General features: G+C 30.3%; 2 protein-coding genes across 5 annotated transcripts in view; one reads left to right on the top strand and one right to left on the bottom strand.

Moving 5' to 3' along the window:
- Nucleotides 1–12,573, top strand: part of LOC140441373 (glycerol kinase 5) — a 261,311-nt gene that overhangs the window by 245,451 nt on the left and 3,287 nt on the right. The window lies entirely within an intron of this gene.
- LOC140440900 (uncharacterized) lies at nucleotides 7,288–9,643 on the bottom strand. The gene is made up of 6 exons (XM_072531263.1): nucleotides 8,403–9,643; nucleotides 7,849–7,941; nucleotides 7,700–7,765; nucleotides 7,552–7,614; nucleotides 7,450–7,491; nucleotides 7,288–7,361 (listed from the first exon to the last, which is right to left on the bottom strand). Exons 1-6 carry the CDS (start codon nucleotides 8,680–8,682, stop codon nucleotides 7,288–7,290), a joined length of 618 nt encoding a protein of 205 aa, XP_072387364.1. The 5' UTR covers nucleotides 8,683–9,643.

Consider the following 12,573-nt stretch of genomic DNA (forward strand, 5'->3'; position numbering starts at 1 on the left):
AATTAATTTAATGATATTTCTGGAGTTACAAGTGTATACTCAGTTTCTGTTGTTCCGTTTATTTATCTGAGATATGTTATTCATTCTTCTCTAGGGATGTACTTAATCTCAATCAATTCTTTGATTTGGTTTTTGCCCTCTTTCACATCTGTTTCAAACCCTCCGGCGGACTTTTAGGTCTTCATTTTATATAAGCATTTTTTTTTCTTAGCATTTTACTTTTACCTCTTTTAATAAAGTGTGTCTATTTTTCTTTTTCAAAGAGCCTCTTTTATTTTTGTTTTTATGTTGGTATTATAATTTTTCAAATTAATTCGACATTATTCCCACTTGATTCTTTTGTTTCAGTTATTGCTCTAGCCTAATTTGACATTTTTTTCCTTCAAATCATCAAGTTTTCATAAATTGTTTATATTTCGTTGTAGTAAAATTCATATTTTCCAATAAGCCTAACATATGCAGCAGCGGTGTCATGAAACCGAAATAATCCAGTTCTGCATAACGTTTTTGCTGATCGATTTACAAATAAATTTTCACACACATCGAATTGATCATCCTTTTTACTTTTCTATACGCTCATACTTATCCAAATTAAATTTTTCAATTTTCAAAAACTTATGATACCTCCTCAATCCGCAACCCTGCGCCACGGACAATATCTATTCCGGCTATCAACATCAGTCTAACAAACCTATCTCAGTTAGTTTTAAATTGTCGTCAATTGCAACCATCTTTTCGGCTGAATTATTCGCAATTCTAAAAAGACAACCCCCTTCTACTTCTTATTAAAAAAGAACTTAAAAACATTTCAAATAAGAACATCCAAGTTCATTTTTTATGGGTGCCTTCTCATGTCAGAATTGAAGGTAACGAAGTTGTAGATAAACTAGCTAAAAACGCACCAACTAACCTGATGTCCGAAGAAAATAACATAATGGTACAAAACGATTTAAAACCATACTTAAAACAAAAAATAATTCAAAAATGGCAACAAACTTGGAACAACACTCCATTAAGGCTATACGAAGTTAACAAACATCCATATCTTTGGAAACCAAAAGTAAAAGACAGAAGAGAGCATGTGATGCTTACCCGTGTCGTCTCCGGTGTAATTAATAAACGTATGAAAAGTCGATAGCATCTTGGTGCAAGTTTCCATGTTTATTAATGTCTCAAACTATTGCGCAATATGTTGTAATATTGCGTAGTTAGCCGGTACGCCCTTATTATGGCATTGTCTTGAAAAAGACAATGCCTTTATGGTTTATTCACTTTTGTAGAAATAAAACACAGGTTTTCTAAGAAGAAAAAAACTCAGCTTCAGAGTCTTAGAAAATTCGCAGAGCTTTTCGAGCAAAGTGCTCTAGGGAGCTACCCTAGATGGGTAAAACCATACTGACTTGAGATCCGAAAATGTCCCATATTTAAAGATAAATTAACTTTTATATGAAACTTTTTCATTTCTCAACCAATTAAATTTGATTATAAGTTCCAGAAGGAAGGGCGATGCACATCGACGTGCGTGATTGGTGGCACCTGATGACACCCGTCTCCGTATCGGCCAGACACGACTTACTCATGGCTATTTACTACAGCGCAAAAATAAACCAGTTTGTGAAGTGTGCAACCATGTTCTAACGGTAAAACATTTTTTAATACAGTGTCCTAAATATAACAGTGAACGACTCAAATATAGCATACCCAACTGCCCTAGAAGAAAATACAGATACCCAAAGAATAATTTCTTATCTTAAAGACTGTCAACTTCTTCATAAGATTTAAAACATACATTGTAATACACATACATATTATTATTATTAATTGTAAACTAATATATATATACACTATTTGTATCAAGTGTAACATTAATCTAAATACGCTAATGCCTCTGCGTGGTAGATGCGTTTAAAAAAAAGGTATTTTTATTTGATTATAGATTATATTAGATTTATATTAGATTAGATATTCAGTTTTGTGAAAGCGTCTGTCTTAGACAAATTAAAGGAGCGCTCCTAAGATTTTTCGGGGTTTGGCTTAAAATTAATTCGTAGTTTATTTTTATTATATTTAAGGCATCATTTAGATTTTTTTTCACTTCAGCAACAAAAGTTTTGGTTGTGCAATGTATCGTCTACATGAAAGTCCTAGTATCTACTGGTATCGGTTAATCATTTGTGTAAATGTAATACAGTGTAGGTGCCATTACGCTACCCCAAGCGAGACCATTCATCTGCGTTCTTCATCTTACCATTGAATGATACGAAAAATTTTCTGTTCTGTAGATATACGCGGATAAAACACGTGATGTTTTTATCTAAGGCGATGTCATACAGTTTTGGAGAAATGTCCTCTAATTTAATATGTCGTAAGTGGCATTTAGATTGACAAATACCACCCCTGATACCCGATATCTTTTGTACCCGTTGTTGCTTTTTGCAAAAACGGGTACGTTATTAAGTACGTTAATAAGTATTACGAATAAAAATAAATAAGCAAGAAGAATATAAGTGATCTATATTTAAACCAAATGACAAAAAAAAAAGAATATTATATATACATTAATTTCTAAATTAAATATTAAATTTTGATATGCCTGACAGTGAAATATACAAAAACACAATTATTTAAAGTTGAAATAATGATAGCTTGTACAAGCAGAAAGCATTTAAAACAATAAAACCGAACATATTATATGTAATTGTAATAGATATGTTGCCGAGAATCAAGTTACACTAAGGTACCGAAATATTTCTTCTTTTAGTATCTGCCATAAGTGTGTCTATGTGTTTATGTGTATCTAAAATATAGTATATAGGATATTGAATTCCCTACATTTAAAAATCAAAATACTGAAATTAGACAGTAAAAAATTGGAATTTTAAGAATGATTTATAAATTGTTATAATTCAAATTTTACTACTTCATGAAACAAATATTTTATTCGTCATAAACTGTAGCAATCGAAACATCGGAACGTACATTTATAATATAATAAATGTTTCAGTGCCAATGCATTAAAAAACATACTAGTACATAAAAATGGACCCTTGCCTTTTCAAAGTTTATAATAGACACTAATTTCAGTTTATCTATAATTAAAGCAAGTAATATAAATTACCATCATAAAATATTTAACTACAATAACCAAGTACGTATTTGTGAAATTTCTCGATGACTAAATTAATTGATATTTAAATAAATTTGAAGATCCAAAACGTACCTGCTGTAAAATTTAAAAATCTACGACTAATCAAATTATTGGCAACATCGGAGGAGTTTAGTTGTGTACGCAAAGAAATGTATACGGATCCCAAAAGTGTTTTAACCTATTACGGAGTCCACTTAATCCGACGTATTGGTCGGAGTCCACATAAAGCGCTACCCAGATAATAATATACACGGTGTATATTCGCCTGGAGTTAGTATAATACAGTTTTAGAACGGAGCTTACATTAACCGCTAGATGTATATATATATATATATATATATATATATACATATATAAATATATATATATATATATATATATAAATATATATATATACATAAATATATATAAATATATATATATATATATAAATATATATATATATATATATATATATACATATATATATATATATATATATATATATATATATATATACATATATATATACATATATATATACATATATGTATATATATATATATATATATACATATATATATACATATATATATATACATATATGTATATATATATATATATATATATATATATATATATATATATATATATATATATATGTGTGTGTGTGTGTGTGTGGGTGTGTGTGTATATATGTTAGAGCCTTATTATGTATCTAATGTATTTTACACAACATATATAAATAAAAAATAAACTATGTTTACGAGTAAAATATGTGCCTATGTATAATTAAAGTAAAATATGTACCTATGTACTACAATTGGGAGTGAAATATCTCATTCATTAACAATTATAATGTTTTGAAAACCTTTGTACACAAAGAGGAGGTAACATTCTTTCCGGAATTTACATCAAAGGTGAATTTTTAAATACAGTGTTCACAAATTATACACAATTTCTTTGTATTTCATGAATATGTAACTGTGTATAATTAAAGTAAAATATGTAACTATGTACTACAATGGGGAGTGAAATATCTCATTCATTTACAATTATAATGTTTTGAAAACCTTTGTACACAAAGAGGAGGTAACATTCTTTCCGGAATTTACATCAAAGGTGAATTTTTAAATACACAGTGTTCACAAAGTATACGCAATTTCTTTGAATTTCATGAATATAAAACTAAGTATAATTAAAGTAAAATATGTAACTATTTAAATAAAAGAAAAATATGTAACTATTTAAATAAAAGTTAAAATATGTAACTATGCACTACAATGGGGAGCGAAACAAGGACATAGCATTTCTCCCAAACTGTTCACCCTTGTTCTACAAGACAAGGTAGATACAGATGAAAGCAATTGTGAAAGACCTAGATTCAGGAGCAGATGGAAAATGTTTGATGATGAAGGTATATGTAAAACAATAAAAAGAATTTTAAAGATTCCATATGAGTCCAGTAAATAGAAAACACAATTTTATTTGTTTACAACAAAATGGAAATATGAGACTGTAAACAAAAATGATTTACAAAAAAAAGCAGACACATGTTTTGTAGAACATGTATACAATATAAAAATCATGGGGTATTATTAATGAAGAAGCTTTTCAAAATTCATTGAAGAGAACTATAACATACAAATTGTACAGTTTTATACTGGAAATAATTTAATTACACCTATGACCTGTACTTACAAAATTGTTTTCTCCTACTTTCATATTTTCTGTGAGCTACTAATTTCATAGGATCTATCATAGTGTAGTCTGGTTTATTTTTAAGTAAGTTAATAAACTTCTGGTCTCTGCCATTTACAATTGCATTTACACTTTTACACCACATATACAGAGAAAGTGTAACAATAAATTTACATATATTTATACCTGTATTTGAATGGATTTTACAGTTGAATGGTGCAAAATTAAAAAAATTAATCAATTCTTTATACAATATGTAGTGTAATGGTTGCAAATGGCAGATCCTTGGAATTAGGTAAAACAATTTTGAAAGGGCCTCAGATACAATATATGTCAAAAACTTTCCAGGCACTGTTAAATTAGACATATTGTATGTCCTAGCTTCAATGAAATCTGTATCCTCTTTCTTTACTCTAAATAATATATTATATTTACATTGCTCACAGGAAACCTTCTTTAATACTTTCTTTGCTACATATCCTGCAACATAGGTTACAGTACACCTTCCCACCCGAGTTCTCTTAACGTTGGAAACTGAAAGAGGAAGTGAAATGTTCACTTCAGGTGCCAAAGGTTTACAACCTGGTAATACCTCACCTGTTAAAAAAAAACGCAATGTATCTAATGCTCCTTCACTAACATCATTTTCACAATTGCTTTCAGGCGAATGAAAAGACATAAAATTATTTATAAGCAAAGCTTTGAAAGTGGTTATAGCATCTGACACACTTACTGAACGATCTGTAACTCTATAACTTCTAATTAATCCGAAAAAATGTTCTAAAGTGTCTTGTTGAAAAGCTCTTAACAGTAAGTAATTATTATTAGATTTTAATAATTTCTTCTTTAAATATAAAAAACCACTCATGGTAAAAATCAAATTTTTTAAAGAAGGTACAGAAACAAATTTCTGTTTCCTTCTATCAAAAAATTTCATTTTGTATAAAACAGTTATAGAGTTTTTCCAGAATTGCTCATGGTTAGATGTCAATGTACAACCACCTTTCAAAGGTTTGCTTATAGGAGCAATTTTCTGACTGGAATTTAGTGAGTCAAAAAGTTCATCAAAAAATAAAATGATACGACCTGTATCTGCCACTTCAGTAGTTAGATTCACTTCAGCTTCTAAAATGAAATGTATAAATAAATATATAAAGATAATATCAGACTACTTACTCCACTCTACAAGTTTCACCATTAAACTTCCAACTTGGTGACTGAATACTTGTGTCCAATTTTTGACCTTCATCTTTTTTATTTTATGTCTTAAAACATGTTCGTCCGTTAATTTAGGGCAAATTCTCAAGGACTCCATAGCATCTAGTTGATAAAATTCCTCTATATGCTCCCATTTAGCAATACCCTTTTTTCCATTTATCTCAAAATGAAGATCCTTATTTAACAAATTGTTCCTCAGCCCTTTGAATAAATGTGGGGTATCAAAGAGAGGAACAATTTCTTTGCAATCAACAAGAAACCCAAAATATTTATAATCTTGCCCAATTCTAACATACTCTGCCCTGGAGTCTTGGATCAATGAATTCACTGCAGCAGCATTTGGCCCTCCTTTGTCGCATACCGTAGCTACCACGGTCAATCCAATATTTTGAAGCTCCTTAATTAAATTAATTATTAATGTTTTCAACCTTCCACTTTTTGTTGCTCCATCGCTAAATGTGTAGCAGATTGGCTGCTTCCATTGTCTGTATACACCTTTAATCAAGAAAACATTTATATAATTGGCAAAATTTGGGCATCTCTCATTATCATAATCTTCTAATCCCTCAATTTTATCTTCTTTTTTATTGTATTGAATATTTGTTGACAAAAACATTTCATCAAATATTAGTAAACAGTTTCGGTCCTTTAGCGTCATCTTTTGGACACTCTTTTGTAACATATTAAACATTATGTCATTAATTCCAGGAAGCAACTTCACTTTATTCAACAAATTTGTTAAGGTTCTTTTAGATGTCAAAGAAAAAATTTTCGAGAGCAGTTTGTATCCTTTTCCACTGCCTTTAAATAGTGTTAGAGCCAGGATCTTCTCATCTAATGTAAATTTCCTTCCCTTCAATTTTTGTTTTTGAGTACGAATTTGGGATAAAATAAATGTATATGTCAATGGATTTACCTGCTCAGCCAATTTTCTAAATGGTACAGTTTTTGATAAACGTTTAGCAGCTTCTAATTTTTGTTGATAATTTGATATCCTATATGCCAACTTATGAATTTTGTTACTTGATTCAATGATTTTTGTATACATTTTTCTTTTCCTGGGTGTTAAATACTGCTTTCTTGATACTTCAATACTTTTTAAAATATTTCTCCTTGCCCTTCTGGCTTGCCATTTGCCTTTGCCATCATCAACACATGGAGTGTGTTGCTGAGAAGTACTAGGTGTGTGAAAATCTGTGAAAATAATGGAATAATATTACAATTAGAAATATAAATCATTTTTATATATTACCATGCATGCCAACAAATTTCCTTTTATTTGGATTTTTTGGGGTCTCTATTTCACTCTGAAAATCTAAATTTTAAATACAATTATTAATATTTTTAAAAAATATGACAAATAAATCTATTAGTATTTACTACTAGAATAATGAATTTCTTACCATCAGCATTTCTGCTATCTTGCTCAGAAGGACTAGCATAATCTAAATAAATAATGGAATATTATTACAAATAAGAATGTAAGTCATATTTTTTTATATTACCATGCATATCTATAAACTTCCTTTTAGTTGAAGTTTCTTCAATATTTGCTTCACTATGGCAATCTGAAATTTAAATGCAATTATATTTTTAGAAAACATGACTGAAAAATGATATTAGTATTTTTTACTAGAATAATGAATTTCTTACCATCAACATTTCTGCTATCATCAGATATTAACATGTCTTGCTGAGAAGTAGAAGGCCTAGCATAATCTAAATAATATAATATTACAATTAAAAATGTAAAGACATATTTTTATAATATATTACCAAAGAATATAGACGCTTAATATTACCAAAGAATATAGAATATTTGATATTACCATGCATGTCAATAAACCTTATAGTTTGAGTTTCTTCTTCTTCAATATCTGCTGCATTCTGAGAACCTGAAATTTAAATACAATATTTTTACAGAACATAACCAATAAATAAATCTGTTGGACTAATAAATAAACAAGTACTAAATATCTTGATCTATATCATCATCAGAAATGAACCCAAATAATATATTGCCCAGAAGGCCCATCAAAATTTATAATAATTAATTACAATTAATATTCATAATACTTATATTAAAAATCAAAGTCATATTTGCATGGAATACAATTAATTACAATTAGATTTATAAGTTTTGATGATTTTAAAATATATATATATATATATATATATATATATATATATATATATATATATATATATATATATATATATATATATATATATATATATATATATAAGATTCATATGATAGGATTAACATTAATTTAAACAATAACAGTTTAAACATACAAAATATTATTTAATTTAAGTTTGCTAACAAACATTTGCTATGAGGTACAGTGCTTACCTATTGCTGGTAAAAATAATCTAGGGATGGCAATTCGGGTAATTGCTCTTCGTCCAACTCTCACTTTATCTTCGTCTTTAAAATGTCTAGAGCAAACACGAAATTTATTGTAAACAGTATGCGGTGTAGAATTGTTTAATTCTCCTCTCTTAATTACTTTCAACCATTCCAAAAACGTGTCCATTTCATTGTTCGGATTTGGAAAACGAAATCTACTGCTTGTGTGGTCCTTACAACCAGGAACACAACATGGTTGGCTTTTTCTTTTATTTTGTTCCATTTTAACGATCAACAATCAATAAGATAATTACAACAAAGGAACAAACACAAAACAAAACAAAATTCAACTTGAAATATTTCAATGGCGTACAATACAATACCAACAGACCAACACAACACCAATCTTCATTCTTCAACTTCAATTCTTCCACGGCACATGCGTCTCATACCCCCACCTAGAGTGACTGTAGCGCCGCCGCCATTACGTACGACTGGAATCGTCCAAACAAACTTCCCCGCTGCCCTATCTCTCTTGCACTACTATTTCTTTATGTACTATGGTTCTGTTTCTAAATTAATTATGATCGGTTCAATTATATTATGATCTACGTGTTTATCATCATGATTTTCTTTACTTATTACGTGTTGGACTGAATTTCTCCAACTACTTGGAAGAATATCATGGACACATTTTCTTATTAACTCTACAACAGTACTACTTAACGTTGGAGAAATATTTTGTGACCTCACGTTAGACTTCAGTTCGTGCCACATAATATGTTCTATGGGATTAAACATACAATAATAGGGTGGAAGACGCAGCACTGTAGGTCCCATTTCCTTTGCCAATGTATCACAAACATATACTTTTTTATACAAAATGCCTTTAAAACTTCTAAAAGCTCTTGTTTGGTGTAACATTCTTCAAAATACATATCATTCGTCTCCATGTAATTTTGAATTTCCAATTTAGTATTATTCGAGTTTGGAGCCTTACTTAGTTGGCGACTGTGATAGCTTGCATTGTCCATTACTATCACGATATTCTGAGGAATGTTTGGCATAAGATTATTTTTGAACCAGTCTTTAAAAAGTTCTGCCGTTGTATCTTCATGGTAGTCGGCGCAAGAGTCTTTAATATTCTTTGCAGAAAACCACAGGGCATTTGGAACCCAACCATTTTCTGATCCAGCATGTAAAATCGTTATTCTTTTCCCTTTATTTGACGGAGCTTTTGTCTTACATTTACCTGAGGAATAAGCAAATCCTTTAGGTAGCGTTGAATGTGTGTCAAACTATGTCTCGTAAATTATCGGACGATCTTCAGAACGGAATTTTCTTATCGAAGTTATATACTTATACGCCATTTTTGTAATCTATGAGATTCCATAATTACTTGCCTTTTGTCAATTATACGATATCGAAAGCCCATACTTTTCAACATTTTCCATAAACTGGTGAGGCTACAGCTTATTTGGGTTTCGTCAACATTGAGCCGTTGCTTCAGAGCTCTTAATGTAGGTATGCGTTGATCTTCGTACATGGTATAGACTTTTCGACGTATCAAGTCCTTATCGGCTTCGTCCATACATTTGTTGGAACTGGAATCTTTACGTTGTTTTCTTGTTTCTATGGGATTTAATGTAATTCTTTTTACTGTGGTCAGAGGTATTTTCGTCAAATCGCATATTTCACTCGTAGCGGAAGTTGTGTCAAGTCCTCTTTTAAGGAAGTTGCTGTATATAGTTTTTACAATTTGCTTTGCATCTGCAGATAAATATTTCTTCTTTACCGGAACACTAGAAGAAGCCCATTATTATTATTATCCCACGGACGCCACATAATAATAGAAAACGTAATGAATAAAATGAGTAATACTACTTAACACTTCCCGTGATACATAAAGACAAACAAATTTTATCAAGAACTTGTATTTAAATACTGGTTGGTGTTCAGTTCCATAAACTTATATAAATACCTGAAAACCACTTAAAAGGTGATTAGCAAACCCGTCGCGCACTACCATCGAATTCGAAAAATCCTCTTATCAGTACAGTTTCGTCAATATAAGCCTTCTCTCTATTAATGTAATTATAATGAGTTTGGATTGTACGCAATTAAATCAACATTAAGAAATAAAGATTGACAAATTTTACCAGGAAACATATTTAAATTTTACCTGAAACCGGGCCTTTTATACTATTATCGGTTAACCCAGGATGTTTATAGTCGGTACTAATTGAAGTCAACCATTTACTGCTAAACAAAATTTACAATTTTTTGTCTTATTTACAACTTGTGATCATGACGATTCAATCTTTTTGTTAAACGCGATTATTGTAAACAAGATGTCTTCAAATCAACCTAAGGTATACGTAAATACTTGCGATATCATTGAGATTCGTAATCTGAAATAATTACACTTTTGATGGGAATAAGCCACAATTGAAGGTTAAAGTGGAATGCTATCTGCACCTGCTTTGTGGACTACCAAAAAGCATTTGGCACAGTTCAACACCGAAAAATGATGGATGTTCTAACAAAAGCCCGAATAGATGATAAAGACTGGCGTATAATACAACATTTATACTGGAACCAATAAGCCACAATAATAACAAATCTTGGAAATGAACCGACGGAAGCGATCCAAATTCTGCGAGGCGTTAGACAAGGATGTGTACTTTCACCTATATTATTCAACCTATATTCAGAGGAAATATTTAGTGAAGCCTTGGAAAATTGCGATATGGAATTATTTTAAATGGATAACGCATAAACATCTGCTATGCAGATGACACCGTTATTTTTGCAGACAGTTTAAACAGTTTACAGCTACTAATAAACAAACTAAATGAAGTAAGTGAAAGATTTGGACTACAAGTAAACATATCAAAAACTAAATTTATGGTCATCAGCAAAAATAAAATTAGAGACATCCAACTGCTTATCAAGAACACACTAGTGGACCGAGTAAAACAGTTTATTTATCTTGGAACAATAGTAAACGAACAATGGGATCACTCACAAGAAGTAACATGTAGAATAGAGAAGACTAGGAGTGCATTCAATAACATGGCCAAACTTTTTAAAAGCCACAACCTTAATCTGGAGATAAAAGTAAGGCTCCTACGATGTTATAACTTCTCGATATTATACTACGGAGTTGAATCCTGGACACTAACTGAAGCGACGGAGAAAAAACTTGAAGCGTTCGAGATGTGGCTATACAGAAGATTCCTAAGGATATCATGGACGGACAAGATAACCAACGAGACTGTATTACGAAAAATGTGAAAAGAAAGAAAAGTGATATATGATATACACAGAATGAGAATCGGCACTAAATACAAATTACTGAAAATAATCCTTCAAGGCAAAGTATTCGGAAAGCGAGGAATTGGGAGAAGAAGAATATCATGGTTAAAAAACCTGAGGAAATGGTTCTCCACAACAACAACTAATTTATTTAAAGCATCAGTTAATAAAATAATTATACCCAGAATAATCGCCAATGTTCGAAACGAATAGGCACCAAAAGAAGAAGAAGAAGGTTAAAGTAAGTTTATTGACCTTTTAATTTCCCCTTCGGAAATCGTTCTCAAAATACAAACAATAAATTAAACAAATTTTGTTTTTCGTTTAAATTAAATTAAACAAAAAACCAAATTTGTTTAATTTACTTATTAATGTTTGTAGTTTGAGAAATATTTCTGAAGTGGAAATTAAAACGTCAATAAGCTTACTTTAATCTTCAATTGTAGCTTATTCCCATTAAAATAGTAATTACTTTAAAATGCCACAAGAAAAGGGTGAGTCTCTAAGGCTCTTTCAAATTGTTACGTCACGTCTTTACATACGTCTATGGATACAAACATATATAGGTATTCTTTAACAAAAGTTTTGGGAAGTAAAAAACATACCTAAACCTGCTATTTTGTTCCAGGAAGATCAAGCTTGTGAATATATTTATAAGTCGTTAACTTTTCGAGAGTCAACAGGCAGATTTTCTGTTCCTCTTTTGTTTCGAACGCCTAATCCTCTTTTTGCGGTACTTATTCTCAGGCATATTTTGGTAAGATCGAGAATTGTTTCAGAAAAATCCAGAATCTCAAAGAGAAATATGTTGAGTTCATAAATGATTATATTACTTCCCAACATATGATACCGGTTC

This window comes from Diabrotica undecimpunctata, chromosome 5 (assembly GCF_040954645.1).
Source record: "Diabrotica undecimpunctata isolate CICGRU chromosome 5, icDiaUnde3, whole genome shotgun sequence".
NCBI lineage: Eukaryota > Metazoa > Arthropoda > Insecta > Coleoptera > Chrysomelidae > Diabrotica > Diabrotica undecimpunctata.